General features: G+C 36.4%; 1 protein-coding gene across 3 annotated transcripts; it reads left to right on the top strand.

Moving 5' to 3' along the window:
• Positions 1-134: 134 nt before the first annotated feature.
• On the top strand, positions 135-27,798 carry ttyh1 (tweety family member 1). 3 transcript variants are annotated; one of them, XM_079893644.1, is made up of 15 exons: positions 136-874; positions 4,933-5,101; positions 10,660-10,889; positions 12,795-12,906; positions 15,435-15,775; positions 16,846-16,941; positions 17,194-17,266; positions 18,902-18,977; positions 20,635-20,690; positions 21,316-21,408; positions 21,513-21,605; positions 21,726-21,865; positions 23,654-23,821; positions 26,005-26,083; positions 27,220-27,794. In XM_079893644.1, the coding sequence occupies exons 2-15, from the start codon at positions 4,967-4,969 to the stop codon at positions 27,301-27,303; spliced, it is 1,776 nt and encodes a 591-aa protein (XP_079749770.1). In that variant the 5' UTR covers positions 136-874; positions 4,933-4,966; the 3' UTR covers positions 27,304-27,794. The 3 variants fall into 3 exon arrangements, with proteins under 3 accessions (XP_079749771.1, XP_079749770.1, XP_079749772.1); XM_079893646.1 differs by having other exon boundaries at positions 137-874; positions 23,654-23,714; positions 27,220-27,792; XM_079893645.1 differs by lacking the exon at positions 26,005-26,083 and having other exon boundaries at positions 135-874; positions 27,220-27,798.
• The last annotated feature ends 77 nt before the right edge of the window (positions 27,799-27,875 follow it).

The raw sequence follows: 27,875 nt of genomic DNA, 5'->3' as shown, positions 1-27,875 counted from the left end.
TTTCTTTTACTCTCTGTCATTATGAGTTGTTGTGCACTCAAACTACAGTACATGTGTAAATCCCTCCATCCCCTTTTGTCTCTAGCACACAAACACCCACACACTCACACTCACACACACACACACACAGAGAGAGAGAGAGAGAGAGAGAGAGAGAGAGAGCCAAGTTCAGTCCTGATCATTGGGACCCTCAGGACCACACCGGTTTTTTGTCATTCACTTACTTAAATTAGACTGTATTGAGTTTTAAAATGGCACAATTAAAATAAATACACCATTTCGCACCCAAAATATTTAGCCATTTTTTTAATAGCCATAGTTAGCTAGTATTTAAAGCGAACACACTGAATGGATTTCATTTGCCCTGGATGTTATGGATTTGCTACTTCTGCAGACTGAACATTTATTTTCTGTGGAAACGACATCGACGACATAGTTGTGGATTGTTTGAACGCGAATTCTGACTTGGAACAATTAATTTCAGAAGTTTTTTTTTATGACTCTGGGCGTCTTTTCGCGCGACTGTGGACGGTGATTCAAGTTCTCAGCGGGTTTCAAATAAAGAGAGTGAAACCGACGGATAGGCGTCGGGATTTGAAGGATTCATCCCTCTCTCTTAAAACATCCCTCAGGGATTCTCGCCTCGATCTCTCTCTCAAGACCTGTTTCCCATCTATCAGCGAACACAAAGACTGGGCGCACACTGGAACTGAAAATACATAGTTTTCTCTTGAAGCCCAATACAACAGATCTCATCACTCAGGATGCAACCCGTTCTAACGGTCAGCTGTCTCAGTAATAGCATCTAATCGCAAAGTAAATCACACGAGCGTGAGAGACGTGGAAGCACCACATTAGGCTGCTGCAAATTAAGGTGGGCAACCCTTTTTAAATGTGCGATATAAAATTGTATAGCCTGCTGTGCGGTTCATTTGCCGTGTCAATTGGTCTGTGCGAAAATGTATGACAGTTAATTTATTATGCGAGGGAATCATGAGTCCATTCAAACAAAAGATCCATGTAATGTATCTTGGCGCCCAGACAAAGCGCTAGCGTGGTTAAATATGATTGCCATAAACAAGTAAAGTCAGTCAGAGAGAGATCGATTGGTCCAGTCTCGCACCGGGTCAACTCACATAAGTGCAATCAATCAGTTCTGGCCTATTTTGTTTCTGGTCATTTTGAAGGTTTCATCAATATCTATTTGATTAGGATCAGTTCTGTTGTGTGTGGATTGTTGTATATTTACATACGTTATACCTTCATAATAGGCTCCTTTAGTTATTGACACTAAACACAAGTGCATACAAACACAAACAATGGCCTCCAGTGACCTTTATGAAGTTCCTTTGGACCCTCCTTTGGGCCATCCATCTGTTCTGAGCCACAGCAGCACTAAAAAATGTCCAGTAAAGCAGAAAAATAATGATCAGATGTGTATAAAACACATGATTAAGAAATTATTTCAACAGAGTACTATAAAAGCGTTTTTAAATGTTAATGGTGTGTGACAAACTATATTATACCCTCATCATTTTCTTTTTATTGGACAATTATTTCAGATTTATTGCTTTCAAGAGATATTCTAGGCTTTGGATATTCATGGAGTTATAAGTAATTAAAATGCTTTTATTTATTTATTAATAGCATAGTTCAGTATTAGTGACCAATGATCAGTTCATTCATTCTTTATTAAATCAGACTACTGAATTAACGACACTGGCAAAAATATTCTGGGAAGTGCTTATATTTAGAATTTTGAATCTCTACTGTTATTAAATTTTTGTTGGGAAAATATTTCAAGGACATGGTACCATTTTTAGGATACACATATATATCATTGTCATACATTTATGGTTTATTGCTCATGAAATGTCATAGGCTAGAGCTAAGCCAAAAATGAATGCTTCCTCATAGTATCATGAAATGGCAATTCCAACAAATCGAATGACTTTTCAGTGAGATTAAAATAGCTTGCTTTGGATGACAAACCATCATAATTAATCCTGGAAACCATTTTAGTTTTTTATTTAGCATAATTCTGTTGTGGTTAATTACAGTGAAGCTAAAGAATGGACGATTGATGTTAAGCATTATTCAATCCAGAATAGAAAAGAATGAAAAAGAAGATGGAAGATGTTTTGTCCCTCTATTGTTCTGCACAAAATTGTTCTTCCTTGCTCCATTTCCAAACTCACATTATTTCCCTTGCGTTATGCAATGCGAACCATCCTTATAACAAGCTGACAGAATGCATCATGTTCAGATGTGCTAGCGTTCCAGTCTGAGTCACAGTATGCATGTTTAACCGTTCCATAACACCGTTTCACTTTAATTTTGCTTTTATTCACATATGCATTTGAGAAGAGGACACTTGTGATAATGTGTACCAACCATATACCACAATTCACCAGCTTATTGTCTTGACCCACTGCATGCTGGTAGTCTTCTCTAAGAGTAAATCAATAGGCATAGCCTACAGACATCATTATGAACAAAAACACATCAGACACTATCGTTAGGGATATTTGTGATGGAGCCTGCAATTTCTTGTTAATTTATTGATGTGAGATGTGAACTGTTTTGGTGGGATTAAGTGGTCAGAATCAGATATGACAGACATACATTTGACAGACATGATTTTTGGAAGGTTTCTGTTAACCAAAAGATCTAGACAACTGGGGCAGGGTCAGCTGTTTGTCCAAACAATGCAGGACAGGGGGTGGTGCAAAAGGCACGGTAGTGAGTTTGGTAGTAGACACTATGTCATAGTGATGTAGTAATGCATAAAACCTAGCCAGGTCATTTGAATTTTACAAATTCAAGTTATAAAGTCATTGGAATGCATTCCATAAATCAATAAAGGACTTGGTCTATGATGAGTTATTACTGAAAATCTAGATGAAGTCTTCTTGTTTTATCATGAGATCATAATTTAAATACAATGTAAAAACGACCCTTATGATATCATAATGATTTTTCCCATCTTGAGAACAAGATTTCAAAATATAGCCCCAGATGAGGTCATAATTATTGTGTATGTCTGATGAATTGTATGATTTTGTGTGTAGCACCCACTCGCCCCCCTCCAAAACCCCATAGTGATGTTTCAAATGTATCAAGATCTAACAGTTGCTCAAGTATCCTCTTAGAAACCTCTTCTCTTAACATTGATGATCTAAGCACTTAATCCATGTTGTTTCCCAGTGGACCTCTATACTGGTAATGAAAACATTTGTGTGTGTGTCTCTACTTAACCTACTTTCAACCCATTCCTTGTTTCCCCTGTTATTTCTGCATGTTATTCCCTTTTCCTTTTTGCTACATTCTCCTCCTCCTTGTTCTGGTTTGTTCAGAGACTTCTAAATGATTTTTCCTCTTTTTTTCCCCACATTAAAAGATAAAAATCAAGTAAATAAATCAAATCACTTTATAGTCATTCAACCTGGTGAAAACCTGTGGTCCACACACTGCAGTTATTCACATACATGTGAACATAATATATATAATGTACAGAATTAGTCACCATGAAATCAAAATTGACAATTTTTATTGTCTATGGAATATTACAGTTTATTAAAAATAACCCCTCGTAATCTTTAATCAAATTAACTTCACCCTCTTGCAGCGACATCTTTTCTCTGATGATGTGTTTGCTGGTGTGACCTGTCACTCACATGACATCACTGCAATAGCAAACCACAACCATCCAATGAACCATCCCATTTTTTTGTTCGAGAAGCCACTTCACTCATAAATGTCACGCAACTTCTATTTCATGCTGACTTTAATAATATATGTAATATTTATGCAATACACAAATTTACAAAATGTTCGTCTAAAAATAAATCAGAATATAATATAGTATAATATAGAAATGAATTTCACATTTCAATAAATATTAAAATAATGTATGTTTATTTCAGTCTTTATTCAGTTAGTTTATTTTTCTTTAAAAAAATAATAATACATTTATATTTTTATAATAGATTTAAAAAAAATTTTTTTTATAGTGGATATATTTCATAATCTAGGTTTAGGACATTTATGAGACTAAATGTAATCTATACATAAAAGTATCAAAATAAATGATGTGTAATTAGTTTTTGAGGTAGTTTTAATGTGACTTTCATATAAAACAGATTTCAGCTTCTTTACTATATATAAGTAAAAAAGCTGAAATCTGTTTTTAATTAAAAAAAAAAACCTTTTAAGTGATGTATTATATAGCTGGCTCACAGTCCAATCTTGGTGTGTTCTCTTAAAGGTGCAGTAAGCGATTTCTGAAAAACACTGTTGATATTTGAAATCAACCTAAACAAACACACTCCTCCCATTTTTGCTCCGCCCCCAAAATGCACAAATACACAATGCAAGATAATGTTACTCAAAAAATGAAACAAAGATTACGAACAAACGACAAGGAAGAACAAAAAAACATTGTACACAAGAATATATACATTACAAGCAAGAGTTTGTTGTTTATTCGCGAGCAGCAGACCAGCTCCAGACCAAAAATGATACTCAAAACTGTCCTGTTACTATAGTTAACATTACAATAACAGCAAAGTTATGTGAAACATAGCAAAACCAATGTTTCTCAATATTACTAAGCGGCCTTCCCGTATAGTTTATTCCAGCGCTGGAAAGTTTTTCTAATATTAACGCGGGTCCTAAAGCTCTTGCCTGATCATAACCCTTCTTTTTCCAGTGATTTCTCTGTTGTAATGTCTCTCAGCCATCTTGCTTTCTACAGTCTTTCTTCAAATCTCCTTCTCACTCACTCTCTCTCCTCCCCCAACATGAGTGTATACGCCCCCTACTGATTGGCTCCAAGTGTGTTGTGGTTCTCGGTCCAATACACTTTTAACAGCATTTCTCAGAAATCACTTACTGCACCTTTAATAATCACATGTTTCTCAACCATTACAGACATTTGAGAAAACAGAGGTGATTTACTGCATTCATGGCGGCCATAGCAACTGTCCCCAACTACACCCCATCGGTATGGGTACGGTTATGCCATGCTATTCCTCGCTTGGACTTGACCCTGCAGACCCGAGACAGCGTGTTCACTCCAGACAGCTGGGAGTACCAGCAGGTAACCCTCTCTCTCTCTCAAGCACACTCAATTCTCCTCTGCCCTTTCCTTATTTCTCACTCTCAGATACAATTTTCACATCTGACAGCTGGCGGTAGGCTTGTAGAGACACACATATATTTTTGTCTCGCTCTTTATTTTCTCTCCTTTGTTTGCAATATGTAAGGAATAATTGACGATGGGCCGTTGAATTATTAGAATAATAATGCATACCTGAGGTGGTAATGCATTATTTTTCAATAATTCAACGGCCCGGAGTCAATTATTCCGCTTACACTACGGTAACCGCACCTCAAAACATTGTTCAAATGATGTATTTCAAGACATTTGTCAGGTTTTTGTCCTTAAAATGCTCTTGTGTGTGGCACTAATTTCTTACGCATTGCTAACTCCAAAACATAATTTTAGAGCTAGTGACGGAGGCTTGAGCCATTGATAGCAGGCTAATGCAGTTATTAATGCAGTTAATAACATATATATATATATATATATATAGAGAGAGAGAGAGAGAGAGAGAGAGAGAGAGAGAGAGAGAGAGAGAGAGAGATTAAGCGTTTGTGAATTACCTGAGTCTGGTGCGTCTCTCAACAGTGTTCGGCAGCAGCGTCTCTACTAATAAGGAAACTGTAAGTTTATCTACTTCGCTAGTGAGAAATTCATGTAGCTTTTAAGTTGTCAAACTATCTTAATGATAAAATCATCAGAGCAGCGCTGACAACACGTTTCTGTGCGGGTGTGTGTCCATACTCTATGTGTGTGCGTTTGAGTGGGAGAGAGAGCTGGAGAAAGAGAGTAGCCTATGTGCTTTCCGTACATAATAAAACGTAATTTTGTGGCAAAAAACATGGACATAATTTGTCATTTTTATCCTATGTTTACTATATTTATTTCCTTGGTCAGTGTCATTGTGGGTTTTGGTTCTTTTGCTGTTGTAGGCTGTAAGGACTTTTAAAATACCTGCCTGGAACTACTTTAGCCGTGCTTTTCCTTGAAAATAATTGCAGAAATGTCTTTGTTCATGCTGTCAGAAATATTTACACATTGACTCGCATGACATACTCTCTCTTACACTCTAACACACTCTCAGAGAGATTAAACTGGAGTGTCATAGTCAAAACCATTAAAAGCACTTTTCTGTCTGCAGTTTAAAGATGAATTCAAAATTGTATCTCAAATTATCTAATGTCAGTCGCTAAAGAACCATAGATTTGCATTATCAGAGACTAAAAGCATGATGGACTGATGTAAAAATGAGATGCAAAAACTCCATTATGACAGAGATCCGTTTACTTAAGTGTATGTTTCCACATCACTTACATTTTGATAAAAGATATGACTATATATGTCCGACACATTAGAAAAGGAACCATGAAGCAGTGACTGTGGCCTAAATGAGGATGTGTACATTACATTTTGGTTGAGAAAATATTAAATATGTAAAATATTAATAAATATGTAGCTTTTTTTTATGTACCATTAGTTTTGGTTCTCAAATTTGAATCCAAGTCCGTGATTCAACCATTTCAGACAGGCTCTTAGTCTATGGAAGTACTTTCTCAATAACATGCATACGTGTGGTGGTGACAAGTAACTTTATGACTGAGTCACTGATTCATTTATTCAACAGATTCATTCAACCACACCGATCAATGCCAGAACAAAACATGTGACAGTCTATATGAATGATTCATTGAATAATTCACTTAACCGAATTATTCAGCCTTCAGGAATGAAACAAAACTAGTGGTGTGTTGTGCTGTGGCTTCGTTTGGAGCTTTTCTTTGTTGACAGAGCAAAAAGCATAGAAAGTAAATGGCAATATTGTGCCTACAAGTTACTAATTATTAATATCTTGTTTATTGAACTCTTGTATAAAAGCCGCCTCCTTGTTGCTTTAGTAACTTCTCAAAAACATTCTAAACTATCGCTGTTAGTTCTAACATGACATGTGAACTTAAAGGCAGTGGCACACTATGTAAGATTTTTTGGATCAAAATATCCAAAAACCACAAGAACAATGTTATAATAAAAAATTCACAGACAACATATGTTCACATTCATGGCACAATTCAAACGGGACCAGAAAATAATTATTTTCTCACATTCACTTGCATTGACGATTTTTCAACCTAGAGGTCCAGTGGGGTTTTACGGATGGGCGGGACTTACCAGCTCTATAATGTAAGAGACGCTGGCGGGACCACAACATTGTCCGACATCAAATGGCAAACGTAATGCAAGCGGAACGAAACTGAGCTACTCGTTATTGTGTGGTTGACGGACCGTTGTTTATCAGTTTGGACCAAAGGAGCGCGAGCCGATCTTGATCAAGAGATCCAGTAAATAAATCATTTGAATTCGCTACTTAAGTAATAACATCGCTGCGAGATCTAGTGAGAAACATTCACATTTCTCCGTTATTAACGGATCAAACAGTGCGTAAGCCAGGAAGAAACATTCTGCCATGAATGAACTATCCAGTGTCCACAGATCTGCAAAATTTACCATGGATTTACTGTAGTAAAACTAACTGCAACCATGGAAGTTTGGCAGGAATAGTAGGCTATAATGCTTTCAAGTAACATTACGTTGGTTTTATTTTGACATTATGAATAAAATTGCTGCCCTCAAATGTTAATCTGAACTAAAAATAGACCTTTATTTATAACTACTACAATATTAGGCTACATTTCATTTTTTCCAAGGAGCTGTTTTCTTTTATATGCTCATCAAAGTAAAAAAAAAAAAAAAAATCATACTTTATTATGTTAGTTTTATAAAAAAAAAAAAAAATCTCTGCCATTTCTTCACAAGTTCTTTTAAATGTCACTTTGTCTTTAAGAAACACGTGCCCTTTAGTCATTATTTGGGTAGCACACGCATATTCTGAATGCCTTCGGGAGAATTCAAATGAGCCATTTTAATCTAGATTAATCTAGATTAATTCCAAGATTACAGTGAGATAATCTAGATTAAAAAAATGAAACTATGCCCACCACTAATTTATATATATATATATATATATATATATGCTATTAAAATTTGTCTCAGATTTGTCTAAAACTTATAATTGCTAGTTAAAGGCACACTATGTCATTTTTCGCCACTAGAGGTCGTTTATTTAAAAAAAAGGCGTAGCTTGATGACGCCTTGATTTCGCGGAATCATGGGAGTTGTTGTCTTCACCTCTACAGCTTGTGGAGAATACGACGGGACTCGTTTTCATGGATGACCGGTTATGAATTTGACAGTATATTGTATGATTCTTTGTCTAGCAGTTGTGGAAAAGACATAACGAGAAAGACTACATGTCGCCATGTGACGTCACCCCATTACACATTTTCTCTCCACTTGTCAAATCACGGTGCTAATGCTGCGATAATCTATGGAGACAGATCGAGATGCCTGTGTGTTTTGTACCCAAATGTCACCATTCAAACCAAATGGGCTGTTCTTTCTTTCTGTCTAATCGTATCAAGCTTCTACCCGCTAAATTGTAGCATTCTTCACACGAAAAATTATATTAAAAATTCACAGACAACATATGTTCACATTCATGGCAAAATTCAAACGGGACCAGAAAATAATTATTTTCTCACATTCACTTGCATTGACGATTTTTCAACCTAGAGGTCCAGTGGGGTTAGCGGAAGGGGCGGGACTTACCAGCTCTATGAGCGCGCTTGCCACACGCGACCCGCCTACATTTGAAATAACGAAATTTTGGTCAACAGGAAAAATGGTCCAACGAACCGTTCGGTTTGAAATTGCTTACCGAACACCGAACCGAATCCGCGCTAAAATATCAAGGTGAAAGTCATCATAGCTTGCTTAGTATAGACCCAGCTCCCAACCCAACTTTGAGAATAGATTAACAGCGATATTTTTTTTATCGCCCGATAACAGCCCACCACTAATATATATATATATATATATATATATCTGCATTAAGAGATTAAATAGAAACAAAAATGATGCATGCTGTTTGATGCTTTTGCTTCAGTGTGTAATCTTTTCTGTTAAAATGATACTTTCTCCTCTCCTGATCTAAGTATTCAGATTTGCAAAGACAGTTATAAGTACGTCACACTGAAATTGTAGGTCGACTGCCCACAAAAAGTGCAAACACTTGTTGATTATAAGTAAAATATTAGTAATTTACAAATCGATTACATCATTTGCAGTGCTTTATGGTAGCGGGCGATCAATGCAGTCGCCCATTTGTTTGTTGCAATTCTTTGATTGGTGGATATTTCTCTGCAGCATCATGGGTAATGTATTTCTTCACCAGGAATTCCACTGTGAAACAATAAGATAAAATAATACGAACCAATGACTCTAACAGAAGAATATATCATTGATAAACAGCCTCAGAGTTCATGGTTGATCTGTCTTTTCAGGCTAGTGGTGACATTATCAATGCAGAAACTAAACAGCTACAGTGAGATTGCTCTTAGGAAAAGAAATAGCTTCACCACAAATGGATAAAGGTGGAAGAGACAAAGCCAGATTATGCTTGATGCCTGAATGGATTTACAGGATAAGATGCAGATGATAAGAGACAGATGTGCTTGAAAATAACGGACAGCGAGAGAGCAAGAGAGATGGTTGAGAGGAGAAATGAAAGAGCGAAATACTTTTGGGTAATAGTGGGAATTGTGAAGAGAGGAGAAATCAACGAAGAGGAGAGAGAGCAGGAGATAAAAAAACAAGAGAGAGAGAATCAGAGGGAAAAGCAGTGAATGTATTTAAGTAGGTCACAGATTATTAATAGAGATCCAGTGGCGTGGATAAAAAAAAAAGAAAGGGGGAGAACAGTAAGGGATGAGTGAGCGGAAGCATGGAGAGAAACCATGGGGAAAGGAGAAGGGGATCATGGGGAGAACATGAGGAAAATGGATTGGGACCAGATTGCAGATGTATAGTATATGTAACCTGAATGGACAATGTGTGTATGAATCTGACTGACTTTAATTATACCTCCCCTTTCTCTCTCTTTGAGTGGAGCATCCATGCTGTATTAGCCAATAAGATTAAAGAGACATCCTCCATTTTATGTCACACTGGTTTCAATATAGTACATGCATGTGCTTTAAAGGTATGCAGCTATGCAGTATGTAGGCCTATATTCTGCTTTTTTTACACTGAAAACAATTTGATGTTTTCACCAAAGTAAGATTTACTTTTAATTTAAACAATTCGTACTCAGAAATTGCTAGTAAATTTCACAAATAATTTCGAAGAAAAAAGTCAAATAACACATTGTTTTAAACATGACATTTTGAAGTGGAAAGACTAAAATAGTATTTTCTTGTAAAAAGTAAAACATATTTTTTACGGTGTAACTTTATTTGAAATCTTTAAGTAATTCATTTTTTGACAAGTCTTAAATGAGTTTAATGATGATCAGATTCAAGACTTGATTCACAATCTTGATTTCTTAGACCAAAGACATCATCTAAAAAAACTGATGTCATGCGCTAAACCAGCTAGTACTTAAATGAATACGTAAGAAGTATTTTCTTCCTACTCTTTTTTTCCATCTTCTCTTTTCACAGACTCTCCTGGTCCTCTCCAGCTTCTCCGCCATTGCTCTCGTCCTCTCGTTGCTTGTCGTTCTCTCCTTCCTCATCCACTACTGCTGCTGCCATCGTGGTGAGGGGGGCAGGGATGCAGAGGAAGAGGAGGAAGACGATGATGCCAGCGGTGTCCATGGATACAGTGGCAAAAAAGGGCGGGGCATTTGCTGTGTCACATGGGTATCAGTTGCAGCCGTCACATTGTGTTGGTAATACCTGTTAATGACAGTCATTTTAATATGCCAGTGATTAGGCTACTGTCTTTTGAGGATATTTTTTTAATTCAAAAGTCAGAATTCTAAATTTGAAGTTCTATTTTATATTTTGTGGCACCATAATCATGCAATACAAAAAATTATATCTATATTGTTTGCGTAAAAGTGCGGTTACACTAGACTTTAGAGACACATGCAGATATGGAGAATGGAAACACAAGCACATACAAAGTAAAAATTTTCTCGCGTAGCAGAATACCAGAGAAAAGTTTGGTGGACTGCAATATTTGTTCCATACCCGAAATTTTGATTTATTAAGTCTATAAAGTCAGCTTATATATATATATATATATGCTCCTCCAGAATTTCTGTGTGTATTGTGTTATATTTTTGATGCGCAACAACAGGACTTCATCTGTGTCTTGTTTATGACTACTTCAGGGATCAAGCAATTTGCATCATTTAAAGATTAGATGACATTTAGCACCTGACATCATCTATTCAGTCCCTGTGGGAAAGTACTGATGAGTGAAAAAGAGAAATGTTCCCCACTGTATTTAACTCGCGCCATGTTGTGCTTTCACACATCAGAGTGCAGAACCAGTAAACTGTTCAGGGCTTCTATTATTAGCAAATGCCTTTATCTGTATAAGCGAAATATTATTCCCTCCCCCATTTCTAGACTTGCATTAGATAAAGATATCATGATTTCTTCTAAGCTCATTCATATGCACAATTGCAAAGGATGGTTGGTTTCCTTCAATTATACAGAAACATCCCATTTATCATATTTATGAATATGAAACCCAATGGTTTTTCAAGCCTCATTGATCTGAACCATCAGCATGATGTATTAATGCTGTTTATGTCACACATAAAATGCTTGTGTAAATTATCATTGTTTCTGTAAGAGTTGGTTTGGTTTGCTCTGTGCGTGATTTCATGATGCAAACGTTCTGATGTGGCACGTGTTTCGCCCCCCATGACATCACCCCCTTCCCATCCATGTTGACCTCTTTTTCTGAGGGATTCAAAAGCTACATGCTGATTTACAGCGAGGACTGCATATAGGCATACAAACACCTTTACTGCTCGCATCGCAATATTAATTATAGTTTAAAACACATAAACACACTCTTTTGCTTTCTTTGGCTTAATCTGGGTCAAACAGCGAGAGATTGGGCTGTGCTATTTTTGGCAGGTTGGAAAGGATTGGACAAGCATCTGGTCTAAGCATTAATCTGAATATTTGAATGTGAAATAGATATGTAAATGAGTGGATTTTCAGTGTTGATGGTTTAGATTCCAGTACTCTTTTTTTTTTAGTATGTTTGCATGAAAACCATTTAATATGTTCACTATCATTCAAATGTTGTTGTTTTTTTAAGAATAGGCAAGGATGTATTAATTTTATCTTATGTATTTAATTAAATCTATAAGATTTCATACTCAAAAGCTTTTTAACTTTCTTGAAATGTATCAAAAATATATTTAAAAAAGCATTTTAGAATGATTTCTGAGGGATCATGTAACACTGAAGACTGGAGTAAAAGCTGCTGAAAATTCAGCTTTGCACCACAGGAATAGATTACATTTTAAAATGTATTCAAATAGAAAACAGTTATTTAAATTGTAATAATATTTTACAAAATTTCCTGTATTATTGATCAAATAAATGCAGCCTTAGTGAGCATTAGACTTCTTTCAAAAACATTTAAAAATCGTACCAACCCCATATTTTTGCAGGGTAGTGTATACGTGTAACTAGATTAAACATGTCTCATTTGGTTTTCTCTTTCTCTCTTTCATTTCTCTATTTATGCTGTCTTTCCTCCCTCTCACTTTCTCCTTCTTTGTCTCCTCTCCTTGTTTCCTTGTTCATATTTCTGCTTTTTGTAGTGTTGCCATAGGCATTGGTTTCTACGGCAACAGTGAGGCGAACGATGGGATGTATCAGTTGACCTCATCCTTGCTCACTGCCAATTACACGCTGGCTTCCATCGATCTTCTGGTGAGAACAGAAATGCACACACACACACGCTCATACATACACAAAAGCTTATTCCATCCATCTCCTTTTGAAGCGCCAGGGGACCAAAAGAAATACAGGATGTTCAGCAAACACACTCCATGATTTTATTACACTGTGATTGCCGAACAGGGGGATTCAGATGAGTCTTATCTGTTTTGAATGTGTGTGTGTGTGTGAGAGAGGGAGAGAGTGTTTGAATGCATTTATGTGAGATAAAATCCTCTCCGTGTATTGATTTGGCTGGTTGCTCAAATGGTCAATCGATGAATGTGTGTCAATCTGATTAATGACCTACTTTACTTCTACTGTACTTTTATAAGACCCTCTCCATTCATTCCCACTTTTTCCACTCCATTCCATTGTCCTCTATATCCCACACATCTTTTCCTCTACTCTTTTCTTGGTAACACTTTACAATAAGGTTCCATTTGTTAACCACATAAACAAAAACACTTGTAAAGCATTTAGTAATCTTAGTTAATGTTAATTTCAACATTTACTTTACACTATACATTTACTATCATTAAAATCAAATGTTGTGATAATAGGGGCCTAAGCTTACATGAACTAACAATGAACAGTTAATAACATTAAAGGCCCAGTGAAATCAAATTTGATTTTGAATTTGAATTTTATAATGGAATATTGCAGTATTTATTATAAATTCATGTGCCGTCGTAATCTTTAATCAAAAAAACTTCCCCTCCCTCTTGCAGCGACATCTCTTCTCTTCTCTGATGACGTCACTCACATGACATCACAGCAACAGAAAACCACAACAGTCCAACGATCCAATCAAATCCCGACGAACAAAATCAAGTCCCGCCCTATATTTTTTCTTGTTCGAAAAGCCGGTTTACTTGTACATGCGTCACAATAGACTATCACAACTTTTGTTTCATGCCGACTTCAACAAAGGTTAATAAATACTGTAACTGTATTGCTCATTATTAAAGTGATAGTTCACCCAAAAATTTAAATTCTGTCATTAATTGTTCACCTCCATGTTGTGTTCCAAACCCGTAAGACTTTTGTTCATCTTCGTAACACAAATGAAGATATTTTTATTCAAATCTGAGCGATTTCTGTCCCTCCATTGACAGCTACGCTACTACCACTGTAATGCTTCAAAAAGTTCATAAAGAGATTGTAAAACTAATCCATATGAATTGAGCGGTTTAGTCCACATTTTCTGAAGAGACGCAATCGCTTTATATGATGAACAGATTGAATTTAGGATTTTATTCACATTTAAATATTCATGAACTCACACATCAGTTGTGATAAACGGAAGCTCAAGCATGTTCGCTTGACGTGCGAGAATACAATGAGGCTCATTCTCGTGTTACTCAGCACTTTTGAGCTTCCTCAAGAACCAATGAGGCTCATTCTCGTGTTAAGGCCCGTTCACACCAAGGACGATAACTATAAAGATAACGATAAAGATATAATTCTAAAAATCGTTCTCCATATTAAAGAATAACAGAGTTCACACCACAACTATAACGATAAAGATATGAGGAACGATATCGTTGGGATCACTTTCAGAACGATTTTTTTCCAGCTGTCGAACGATAAAACACTGACAGCCAATCAGAATCCACTCTAATTTAAAGGTCTCGCGCATTTAAAATGGATCTGGATCATCCGGACGCGCGCGTGCTTAGAATAAAAAGGCCGTTATTGGTCGTTGGTGTGGACGCATATATAGTTATCTTTATCGTTATCTTTATAGTTATCGTGCTTGGTGTGAACGGGCCTTTACTCAGCACATTTGAGCTTCCTCAAGAACCAATGTGGCTCATTCTCGTGTTACTCAGCACTTTTGAGCTTCCTCAAGAACCAATGAGGCTCATTCTCGTGTTACTCAGCACTTTTGAGCTTCCTCAAGAACCAATGAGGCTCATTCTCGTGTTACTCAGCACTTTTGAGCTTCCTCAAGAACCAATGAGGCTCATTCTCGTGTTACTCAGCACTTTTGAGCTTCCGCAGCAACCAATGAGGTTTGTTTTCACGCTTCAAGCAGGTTTGGTTGAACCTGTTTATGTTCGCTGATCAATGTTTATATGTGAAAAAAGGCCTAAATTGAATCTGTTCATCATATAAAGCAATTGACTCTTCAGAAAATTTGGAATTGACCGCTAATCCAATTCATATGGATTATTTTTTTACGACCACTTTATAAACTATTTGAAGTATCAAAATGGTAGTTGCATTGCTGTCAATGGAGGGACAGTAAGCTCTCAGATTTCATCAAAAAGATCTTCATTTGTTTTCCGAAGATGAATGAAAGTCTTATGATGACATACTTTTTGGGTGAACTAACCCTTTAATGTTAGTTAATGCATGAACTAATGTCATCTAATGGGACCTTATTGTAAAGTGTTACCCTTTTCTTTTGTATTTAAGCTAGTATGTTCATAAATCAGATCTGGGTACAAATGCATTGGGTTCATGCCATTCAAAGTGAAATATTTCATTATAATCCTCTCCTCTTGAATGTCCAGGTTTCAGACACCGTGGCTGGGCTGCAGCAGTCTGTCTCAGGACCCTTGACCTCTTTGGAGGATGTGTTTGGCGGACATAAGCCGGCGCTCGTGCCCACACGCTCCTGCAGGCGTCTTTCAGAGCGGGTCGTGTCTATCCTCTCCAACCTGACTCTGGGAAGAGGTCTGATTCCCATCGGAGATGGATTTTACAGGGCGAATGGAAGTGAAAGTATAGTAGGAGCACTTACCCCAGCCCCACCTTCTGTAGCCAACACTCTCAGTCCATCCGCCAACAGCATTCCTGCGCCCTTCTCCCCAGGCTGGGCAGCCAACACCCTCATGGTGAATGAAGACTATAGGTGAGGAGATGTCAAAAGCAGATTTGTCCAGATTTGTGTGTTCAGTGTTGATAGATGTTGATCTTTAGTTGATAAAAATGTATCGTAAAACATTATGCTCAAAAGGGCCATATTCTATGCCTTGAAGAATTTTATTCTTAGTCAAGATTTTTGAAGCTTAAACTGTCACGGTCCATAAAAGTTATTTATTGTAAAAGAGCAAAGAAAATCTTTTTTGTCCATAATACAATCCTTTGAAACTGATTCAAATATTGTAGTGTAAGAATGATACTCTGACCTGTGCTGTTCAAAAGTTTGGGCTCAGTAAGTGTTTTTGAAAGAAGTCTCATCAAGGTTGCATTTATTTGATCAAAATACAGTAAAAACAGTAATAATGTGAGATATTATTAATTTTTATTAATTATTAATGTTTTCTATTTTCTTGTAAAATGTAATTTATTCCTGTGAAGCTCAAAAAACAGTAATATTGTGAAATATTCTTACAATCTCAGTTTTCTATATTAATATATTATTAAATGTCAGTTATTTCTGTGAATTTTCATCATCTTTACACCAGTTTTCAGTGTCACGTGATCCTTCAGAAATCATTCTAATATGATGATTTGCTGTTCAAGAAACATTTCTTATTGTTATCAATGTTGAAAACAGCTAGATATTTTTGTGAAAACCATAGAGTTCAAAGTTCAAATGAACAGGATTTATTTGAAACATAAATATGTTTTTTAACATCATAAATGTATTTCCTGTCACTTTTGGTCAGTTTAATGCATCCTTGCTAAATCAAAAAATAAAATAAAATAACTTACTGACCCCAAACTTTGAAACAGGATGTGTGTGTGTGTATATATATATATACAGTTGACAATATGAGGAATTAATAAATAATAAGAAAATAAATAGTGGCAAATTAATTTGGTTTCTAGTGTTATTATTATTATTTTATTTTTCATTCAGTTTATTTGCCATTGGCAGGTGTTGCTAAAATGTGGTGTATGTTTTGAGATTTCACTGTCTGAAAAGCACTGTATTGAAGATGTTCTGAAAATGTCTGTTCTGTGTTTGTTGTTTAGGTGGCTGTCGTACGTGCTGCTGCTTTTACTGGATCTGGTGGTGTGTTTCTTTATTCTTCTGGGTTTAGCCAAACAGGCCCGCTGGCTACTTATTCTGTGAGTTACACTCATTTCTGAACTGCTTTAAGTGAGTGTCTGGTAGATTTGATATGCACACAGCATTCCTGCATAATGTAAAAAGAACATAAACATTCATAGTAATGTTTTATTATGTATATTATGTTTCTGAATATGCTAAGATAGAAAATGCGTACAGAAAAAGGGTAGTTTTATTTTTGCGTACTGACCCACTCAGCCACAGAGAGGCAGATGGTAAAAATGTGTGTGTGTGTGTGCGTGCATTTGCAGGATGACAGTGCTGGCCTGGTTGGCTCTGTTTCTGAGTTGGGGTTCTCTCGGCCTGGAGACGGCCACAGTGGTGGTGAGTATTCAAGCAACATCTAGCCCGAAAGAAAAACAACAGCTCTCCGCAAGCGGACATCCAGCACAGAATACCGCCATCTGTGTGTGAATGAGTGTGTGTCAGCTCGCTTTGCAGAGGCATTTGTGTCCAGCCAAAGCTCTGTGAATGTGACTTTAAGTTTTCAAAGGTCACACCAGCCAAGATGCAGTCACTTATTGTCTGCTTATGAAAGAGGAAGAGAGGAATAGAGTGTGTTTGTGCGTGTTTTATAATGAAAACGGTTTTCCACTCTGGGAACTCAGCAGTCATGGCACAATCCCAAAAAGGGAGGAAAATAGGGCAGAGATTAAAGCTTCAATGTGTGTGAATCTGAGTGTCTGTGTTTCTTTGTAAAAAAAAAAAAAAGGAAACATGGATGCTGTGTTGAAGATGAGCATAAGAGATCTTAAAAGCAATAGGAAAAGAAAAAGAAGCGAGTGAGAGAGTGAGTGTGCTGAAAGGAATACAGCAGTAATGGTCAGCTGGACTTCAAAAATATATGAAAATATAAATGTAAAACTACAAATGTAAATACTCTGTTCAAAACGGTATAGGGAAGTTTGGGGAAGAAATTTATAATTTTATTCAGCAAAAAGGCAATATGTTACAAAATATTTCTATTTTCACAAAAATATTAACTTTGATAATAAGAAATGTTTCTTGAGCCCCAAATCAGACAATTAGAATGATTTCTGAAGGATCATAGGACACTGAAGACTGGAGTAATGATGTTGACAATTCAGCTTTGATCACAGGAATAAATTACATTTTTAAATATAAATTATAATATAAAATATAAAGAGTTATTTTAAATTGTAAAAAAAAAACCACAATATTATTATTATTATATAAATGCAGCCTTGGTGAGCATAAGATACTTCTTTTAAAAACTAAAACTAAAAAGTTCACCAAGCTTAGATATTTGAAGGGTAGAGTATATATGAAGGATAAATATTATGGGTCACCAGTAAGAACCTCAACCAAAATCTTTAATGGCCATACCGATGATGTGAAAGAAAGAAAGAAAGAAAGAAAGAAAGAAAGAAAGAAAGAAAGAAAGAAAGAAAGAAAGAAAGAAAGAAAGAAAGAAAGAAAGAAAGAAAGAAAGTGACAGGACGAGATGGCAGTTGCTGGCCTTCAAAACAAGAGTTTCATTGTCCAGTTCCAGCCAACGGGAACAATCGCCTAGTGCTTCCCCTTTATAATATATACACACACACATTCTCAGTTTTCCTGTCCTCTCTCCAGCGCTCACTCTCTCTCTTTCTCCTGACCCTCTTTAGTCCTCTTGTTAATCTCTTGGTAATATGAGTGCTATTCACTTTGATTAATTAAAGTGTGTGTTAAAGAGACAGACAGTGCAGAGTGGACAAGAGGAAAGATCTGAAAACTGGTTGAGGGATGAGAAAAAAGATGAGGATTTAGGGGCAGTTTGCATATGTGTCAGTGAATACTGTAGATCAATAGCAGTCTGAGCAGTGGGACGAGTGAGACTGAGGGAAGTATGTCACTTGGTCACTGTGCCACACTGTTAACATCTCTCTTCTGTATTTGCTTTTGCTCAATTCCCTTTCTTGCTCTTTTTTTATCCCTCTCTCTCTCTTTCTCTCTCAGGCCCTGAGTGATTTTTGCTTTGACCCAAACACATTTGTGCTTAACTCCACTCACTTCAACTCTAGGACAAGCACAGGTGCTGTAAAGCTCTTTCATACGCAATTGCTCTGTTTCAAAACTTATTGAGTTGCCTACATGGGCAGCATTGTAGGGCATCAGTTATAGTCCCAATGTGAAGGCTGTTCAAAAAAGCACAATCTGTGTCATTAGCAAATTTTCAACTGAATTATGGCTAAAAAATGGTCCAAAGGTCCAAATTCTGTAGGTTGACGTGACAAATCATTGTGACCAACTTGAACCCATTGCAAAATCTGTGTGGAGAAATGGTTCACCTTCATGAAAATATCTTGATCCTGTGGATTCCTAATGAAATGACTGGATTCGTTGATTATTTGCAAAAAACACTTTGTTCTTTCAAAATGATATGTACTCATTAATGTGTAATTACTTCTACCAACTAAGCAAGTATTCTCGTAAGCGTAGAATCTGCCATTTAGAATACAAACGAGCAAGTCGTTCGAATGGCGGCAGCCATGTTGCGCCTCCATCTTGAAAATATATTAGCCAAAGAGGGACATACCTGGAAATTCAAGCTTCGCCTTTCGCGTTTTTACACTCAGTGGCGCCGTGACGAATGCGAGGGGGAGATTACTCGCGACTGCCGGCAGATTTGAAATAATACGGCCACCGTAGGAGTTAAAACGCCCTCGGAATGGGAGGGGCTAGAAAGTACTATTCAGTTGGTAGTCATAAACAATTTCACCGCTAGATGGGAGAAAATCCTACACAGTGTAGCTTTAAATGTAAACATATTTTTAGCTGCCTACTAAAATATCTGTCAAGCGTGTCTGTCTAGTTAACATTGACATAGAAAACAGTCAAAACACAGAAAAGTGGAATGCAAAATTGTGAAAATTCATCAAACAACAGTAAATGTAAACTCTGCATGCTAAAATATCTCTGTCAAGCGTGTCCGTCTAGTTCATGTTGACCAAGCGGCAACCATCCGGTCTTTTTCTTGAATCAAAATGCAATTCATCGATTGGCCTCTAGAGACAGGCTCCAAAAGAGAGTCAATCCCATATACCCCCCATGTTAAAATGCCCAACTTTGCATCAGAAAAAACATATGTTTATAGCCTGGTACAAAAAGTGGTTTTGGTCTATATAACTAATTTTGCCCTTCATGACAACTGTGAAGGGGGTGAATTTTTTTATAACTCATCCGTTTAAAATATATTAAGCCTTAAAGTTCTGCATAATTAAGGGCGTGGCCACTTGAGTGACAGGTGGATTGCCGCTGATAGCCGTTTATCTGCTGTCTGTTAGCTGTCACGTCACCTCAGCTAATCCCGCCTCTTTGGCCATTTTCGGTTATCCGGGAGTGACGCGCATTGACGCAGCCAAGATGGCGATGGCCGGCTCCGCCCACTTTGGGCTTCAAAAATGCTCTTGAGAAGCCTATGGGTAACGTCACGGATACTACGTCCATATTTTTTTACAGTCCATGATGTTGTCATAGAAAACAACGGAAAAGTAGCACAGTGGAATGCAAAAAATGCTTCCGTGTGAACGGCCACTTGGAAGGCAGCTGCATATGTAGGCAGAGAGGCAACTCACTAAGTTTTGGAACAGAGCTACCTGTCCATCTGCCCTCATCTCTGACGCACACACAGTCTTACCCACGCCTTGTATCTTTTTTTATTTTCCTCGCTCTCTCTTTTCTCTAAATAGAAATCCTGGATTATTACCTAACCTGCAGCAGGAAAATGAGCAGCCCTTTTCAACAGGTGCGCAATCTTGTTACATGGCAGTGATGTCATAGAGGTTACTAAAGCAGCAAAAAATAGAAAGTTGATGATATCACGTGGCAGAATTCCCCAAGTATAAAGAATTATAATGATGTCACAAAGCACAGATTAAGATTAAAAAGCAATGCCATTTATGTCACGGTGGGGATGAACAGAATAAAGAGGATTATGACATTGTAATCAAGATTTTGTAATCAAGACCTAGACTGACAGTGTATTTAGAGGGACTGATGAATGAAGAAAGGAATTTGATGTCATAAATGAAATTATAAGGACAGTGAAATAACAATATTGATGTGAAAACGAAAGGCCAGTTTCAAACTGACTGTGTAATAGAACTGCTGCTCTAGTGAAAAGAAAATGATTTCTGAGTTACTGTGTTGAATATTTCCTTTAATATAGTCCATAAATGATACAATTGTTTTTTAGCCATTGGAAATTATTATATTGCTTCATAAATCCATTTGAGTAGGTTCTCTCTCATAAAGAGGCTGAAATGCAATCATGCCTTAAGACCAGAATATGCATTAAAAATGCAGTTACAGGTTTTAGCCTGTGAAATTCTGTTAAATCAGTGAAATTCTGTTTGTTGAACGGGCATAAGATACTGACCCAGTCCCAGAGAGCGCTTTCCAGCATCCACTCTCACCTTTCCAGTCTGGAGAGAGACGCCCTCCCACGGTTCCCAAAGGCAGAGGTATGTTAACACTGCTTTCAAACTGAGAGGAAAGATCAATAGCAGCCGTACAGTTAAGTGGATCACAACACACTGCTTAGCTTCGGTGTTATTTTCCCTTGTAGAAGTCACTCAGGGAGGTACAGCAGATCCTCAACACCACTGAGGGAAACTTCCACCAGCTGGTGGCACTTCTCAACTGTCGAGGGCTGAACAAGGTAAACATGGCATCCTGTTTTCACCTCAGCCTGACTGCAAGTGAGAAACTAAAACTATACTTTTTTTATATTAAAACAAACTGTCTCAATCTCCTCCCTTTGTTCATGTCGCTCTCTCAGGATTATGTTGACTCTCTGAAAGGCCTGTGTTATGATGGGATGGAGGGCTTGCTCTATCTTTCCCTGTACTCGTTTCTCTCCGCTTTGGCGTTCACAGCTATTCTTTGCTCCCTCCCTGGAGCCTGGAGGAGTTTCCACAGGTTAGGTGAACTTCATCGCTCCACCCCGTCTATCATCCCATCTGCTGTTATTTTCAGAAATGGCATTTCCGATTATATTCATGCCGACAGTTAAGATGGATGAGCTACATAAAACAAGTAGTGTTGCACTTGAAGTAAACATTAGTTTATACAGCCTATATCATATGGTGATATATATTTACATTTTTTAATTGTTATTAATTTTATTATAGACGTTATTTATTTCTATTATTTCTAGAAAGCGTGTAATAAATCAAGAAACAGAAAACTGCTTAAAATGCTTCTATTTTGCATTTTTCTTAAAATTTCATTACATGTCATAACATATCATAACTATTTAATGTTTACATAAAATGTTTTACATTAATTTCCTAGTATCTTGTATATAATGAAGCTTGTTTCTGCCACTGAGTAAAAAATAAAAAAGGTAATTGCAATTTGTCTTACTTTTTTCCTCGGAATTGCTAGAAAAAAAGTCAGAATTCACAATGAATTACTTCTTTTTTTATATATATATTCAGTGGCGAAAACAAGCTTCCATTGGTATATCCACCTTTTGCTTTAATTCAGGGATTCCCAAACAAAAATATTTTTTTTTTTAAGCCAAATATTTACATGGGATGAGATTTAAGTTAATATTTCAATAATTTACACATTTGCATGTTCATGGTTCTCTTATGTCCGTTAAAGGTCACATGACATCCAGGTAAACAAATAAAATATTGCATCTTTTTTAGTGTGTTTTTTTTTTAAATAAAAATTATTTATTTACTTTAATTTTACATTTACATGATTTAATTAATTATTTGCTTCATCAACTCACAAACCCCAGTTTGGAAAACCCTGTGCCCGAGCTAATTTTGATCATTACGTTTCTTTGTTTTACATTTTTCAAAAACATTATTTGTAGTTGCAGTTTTAATTAGATTAGATTGAATACCAGATTTTCATTGTGGTCTTAGACTTTTTGCAGCCCACTGTGTTCATGAATGCAGAAGGTGCTTGATGAGAATGAAAAAGCACATTTTTTATACAGAAAAATGGGAATGCATAGGAATGCATAGTCTATGTCGATGTATGTGTAATGTGAATATAGAGACTAATGCTCGACAGGAATCTGAAAAACTCCAGATTTTTTATGCATGATTCCATCATCCTCAATTACAAATGCAGCCGAGCATTAATGGAGGTCCAGTATGGTTTGACTTAAATGGGCCTGTGGTAACAGAATAAACACTGACAACTGCTCTTATCAGCAATGCACAGATGAGAGAAATAAGATCTCAACTTAAGGGCATTAGAGCTTAAATGCACTTCACTCCTTTTATCTGGATATGGTATGGTATTAATGTCGCTATTACCATTAGTTCAGAAAGCTCAGTCACTTACTATTGATTCAGCCTGACTTGGTACACTCCCTCGAAGTGCCTGATGTTGGAAAATCAAATTGTTTAAAGTAACAGAGGTGACTGCAGTTCTTAATTGCAGTAAAATTGTGTTCAGAGCACAAACTCCATTTGCACAGACAGTAGATGGCAGATGCCTAGATTACTGAAATGGCGAAGAGGAGCGGGACAGATTAAAGGATTACCTTCTAGACTGGGATTATTTTATTTCATGACAATATCAACATGTATGTAGTTAAGAGAAATTTTTCAGTAAATGTCTTTAAAGCCTTTGTTTTTAAAAAATGCATACATAACACAAAGCACATAAAGCATATACTTATTTCATGACGTTTTTTTCCCACTTTTTTTATGTTTCCATAATTCATACTGGGTGGCATAGTGATTCAGAGGATTACGAGGACTCCGACAGCGAAAGCGAGGACCCCTTCACTTCTCATCAGGCACGTAGACCGACGGCCACGGGCTCCCAGCGAGGGGCCTTGCCCCCCTTCTATAGTTACCAGGGGGCCGGCTGGACTCCCCCCTTTTCTAGCGCGCCTCCGTTACCGTGAGTAACACATGCACAGACACACAGACAGACAGACAGAATGACCCTACCCATAAACCAACACAAGGTTGTGTACATCACTCACACATAGCTCAACAGCAGAACCTCAATTGTTCTCCTTAATTATTTTACTTAAGTATCTGGAGTACTAGGAGTGCCACTCACATTTTAAATGAAGGAATCAAATGTCAATTTACTAATTTAAAATAAAAATGCTAATAAATAGTTTTCAGTTTATATATAAAATGTAGTTAAATGTAACAATAAAACAATAAAATTAATAACTTTTCATACTGACAATTAAATGGACATATTTAAAACTATGTAATTAATTTAAGTTTGAAATGTTAGCTAAATGTAATGAAATAAAATAATATTTCAGTAGCTTGCAATTAGAAAAAACATTGGCCAATTACATTTTCTAAATGCTTTTCTTTATCCATTTTTCAAAGTTTAAAACATAATACATTTTTTGCAATTTGTCACTACACTACCATTGTATTATATTCAGCTAGGATGCAATAAATTGATTAAAAAAAAATAGAAAAGAAATGTATAATGTAAATTCTAAATGTTTTTAGATATCTATTTCATATAAACACTTTTCTTTTGTTCTGTTCCATTCATCAAAGTCGTGAAAAAACTCCTAGCCTCCACAAACATTTCAACATTGATAATAATAAGAAATGTTTCTTGAGAACTAAATCAGCATATAATAATTTCTGAATGACGATTAATCTCTATTAGGACGATTTTAAGTGCCCTTGTCAGACAGGGGGCTCGTTCGGCACTATTGCTGTGAAAGTACCCAAAAGTGACACAAAAGTAATGCAAAAGTAACACAACACATTATTTTCCATAAAAAGTAACTAAGTAGGGAGTAATGCAATTTAAAAGTAACTTTCCCTAACACTGATCATGTGACGCTGAAGACTGTAGTAATGATGCTGAAAAATTCAGCTTTGCATCACAGGAATAAATTACATTTGAAAATGTATTAAAATAAGAAACACTTAATTTAAAGTATAGTCATATTTTACAATGTTACTGTTTTTTATTGTATTATTGATTAAACTTGGTAAGCATAACAGACTTACTGATCCCAAACTTTCGAATGGTGCATTTTTAAACCTGAATTAAATAAACACTTTTAAACGTGTATATTTATTAGTCCATTTTGTACATTTCTATTTTTGAAATCTTAAATTGATTATTTTTAAGTGGCACTTCTAGTCTTCCATATTTGTCTAGGCATTAGAAACTCACATATTCTAGTTCCTTGCATTAGCAGCTATGCATCTAGGTTGTGTATGAATGACCTTTGCACTATAAAATATATACAGGCATACATGCATACAAATATAGAAAGTGTTATGCAGGCAGACAAACACATAAAGCTCCAGTCACACACAGACAGGTAGACAGGTAGGTGTTAGATGGAGCGCACAGACAGACAGACAAACACAAACACATGCACACACACAGACAGACACACAGACAGGTGTATATGTCACAGTCCAGCCAAAAAAACAGACATGAGTCCAGAGGTCTGTCTGTCTGTGTGTCTGTCTATCGGTCTGTCCGTCATTGCAAGACAGACTTAGATCCACCAATCAGAGACGATCCACAATATAGGTAAAGTCCCGCCCCCTCTGATATTTCTGTCCGCTGTCAGAAATCATGCTGTCCAAAATACATCGCTCTTTTCAAATCTATGGCAATCTGCCTTGCAGTTTCTCTCTCCCTGCTTTATTACATCCCCTGTTTCTCTCTCTTTCACCGATTCTGTTTGTAAAGATCATGTGCTATTTTCATAACATTAGATCTGACGCGAACACTTTTTCTCACTTCATTCACATTTCCATATGCTTTAAAATGAAATAAATCCAAATTCTATATGCTAAATTTATATTTATATATATTTCACATTCACGTCTCCTTTTAAATATCCTTCTCTGTCCTCTTAGATTCTAAAGGTTCTTAAAAGTGAAAATGTCACATCTCTCTAACTCTCTTCCACCTTTTCTCTTCCTGTTTCCACCCTGGATCCTGGCTCTCGTCCTTCCCTGCTCTGTGTCCCGTACTGTGGCATGTCATTCTTCCGTCTCTTTGCTGTCCGCTTCCTTTCCTCTCCATTGTCCTTTACCTTGTTCCTCTCTGCACCTCTCTCTTTCTCTATGCAGGACTCCAAACGTTTCCTCCAATGGCAACCCTGGTTATGAGAACCTGCCTTTGAGTGACAGGCAGTCCCCACCCCCCTCTGTGAGTTCCCTTGTCTTTGTGACATCACTGCAATCTGTGGCATTCTCATGAACAGACTGACGGACAGATCAGACCGAATGACCATTCGCTAAGCCCCGCCTCAAAACGTTACTGACCAATCGCCATCTGTCCATATTATCAGACAAGCTTTTGCTCTTTTTTAATATAATCCTATAAAAGTCCTGCGTGTTTTGTGGAACACGTACACCACCGTTCAAGTTTGGGGTTGGTAAGATATTTTATTTTTTTTGAAAGAAGACGCTCATCAAAGCTGCATTTATTTAATCAACAATACAGTAAAAACTGTAATAATGTGAAATATATTATAGTATATTTATTATATAAAATATATATATTCACATAATAAAGTGTAATTTATTCCTGTGATGCAAAGCTGAATTTTCAGCATCATTACTCCAGTCTTCAGTGTCACATGATCCTTCAGAAATCATTTCTCATTATTATCAGTGTTGAAAACTGTGGAAACCAATATAATGTTTTTCAAGAGTCTTTGAATAGAAAGTTCAAAAGATTAGCATTTATTTGAAATAGAAATATTTTGTAACATTATGAATGTCTTTAATGTCACTTTTAATCATTTAAATGCATCCTTGCTGAATAAAAGTATTAACTCTTTCCCCGCCAGCATTTTTAAGAAAAAAAGTTGCCTTTTTTGATAATTTTCACAAAAGTTTATGGCCCACAGAATATTTTGTTGTATGAATATTGAAAATGCAATATATCAAAAGAAAGAACAGATCCTCTGCTTTAAAAAAAAAAAAAAAATACTATTCCGGTTTTATTCTAGCCGGAAATTTCCGTCAATCTTACGGACCCCAAACTTTTGAACAGTATTGTTTAAACATAATTTAATAGTTTACAGAAAAACATTTGCATTGTCGTACAGAAATAATTTCCGGTTCATTTAAATCAGTTTTAGTAAACAAAAATGTGCTGTTTATAGAAGCTTGGCTGAGTTTGCAACATTGTGAAAAAAATGTGAAAAAACAACTGTAGGATAAATAGGATATTGATTAATTAATTAATATTTACTTTTCTTTCCTTTCTTTGTGCTCCTCCTCTTGTGGATCTGGCTCCTCTTCCGAATACTTCCATGCGGTTCTCTGAAAGTACAGTACTCTCCCAGCATGCTGACCGGCTACGGCGCCAGTCAATCACACCCCAACCCCTCCCATTCAAGAAACCTGTACTCGCACTAATTATTTTTCTGTATAGTAGAAAAAGAAAGATATATAGCAAGGTTTAGTTTTCATATGGATGGACACTTTATGAGACGAGAGACTAATTTAAAACTCTAGATGTTAAATATCTGTGTGTAACGTCAGTACCATTGAGTCTTTTGGGTGTAACAAACTTACAAAGTGAGTGACAGATAAAGCCATCCGCTTCATTTAGTCGTACGCCCCTGTCACTTCCTCTCCCTCTAGTGTCATGCTGTACATATAGCTGGTGGAAACAAGATGGTATTGACGTTACAGTAGTGGTCTATTTTTAAATGTATAACCACTTTATTTTGGAGTTTTTATATTGTTATATGTAGTCACAGATGCATAGTGGCGATGGCACAATTTCTTTGTATGATTATGCAGTTTTCTCTTCACCTTTCTTTCTTTTGTTTTTTTACTATTTGACAGGACCCTATTTTATAAGTGGAAATTCTGTATTACCTTGTATACCCTCTGATACTATATAATTATTTATTTATATAATATAAATATATGAATATATATTCACTGTATAAACGTTTGATTGTTAATGCATTTTGATGATC

This window comes from Squalius cephalus (genome assembly GCF_949319135.1).
Source record: "Squalius cephalus genome assembly, chromosome: 15".
NCBI lineage: Eukaryota > Metazoa > Chordata > Actinopteri > Cypriniformes > Leuciscidae > Squalius > Squalius cephalus.
The sequence above is the reverse complement of the archived record's forward strand: the minus strand, read 5'-3'. Positions and strand labels throughout refer to the sequence as shown.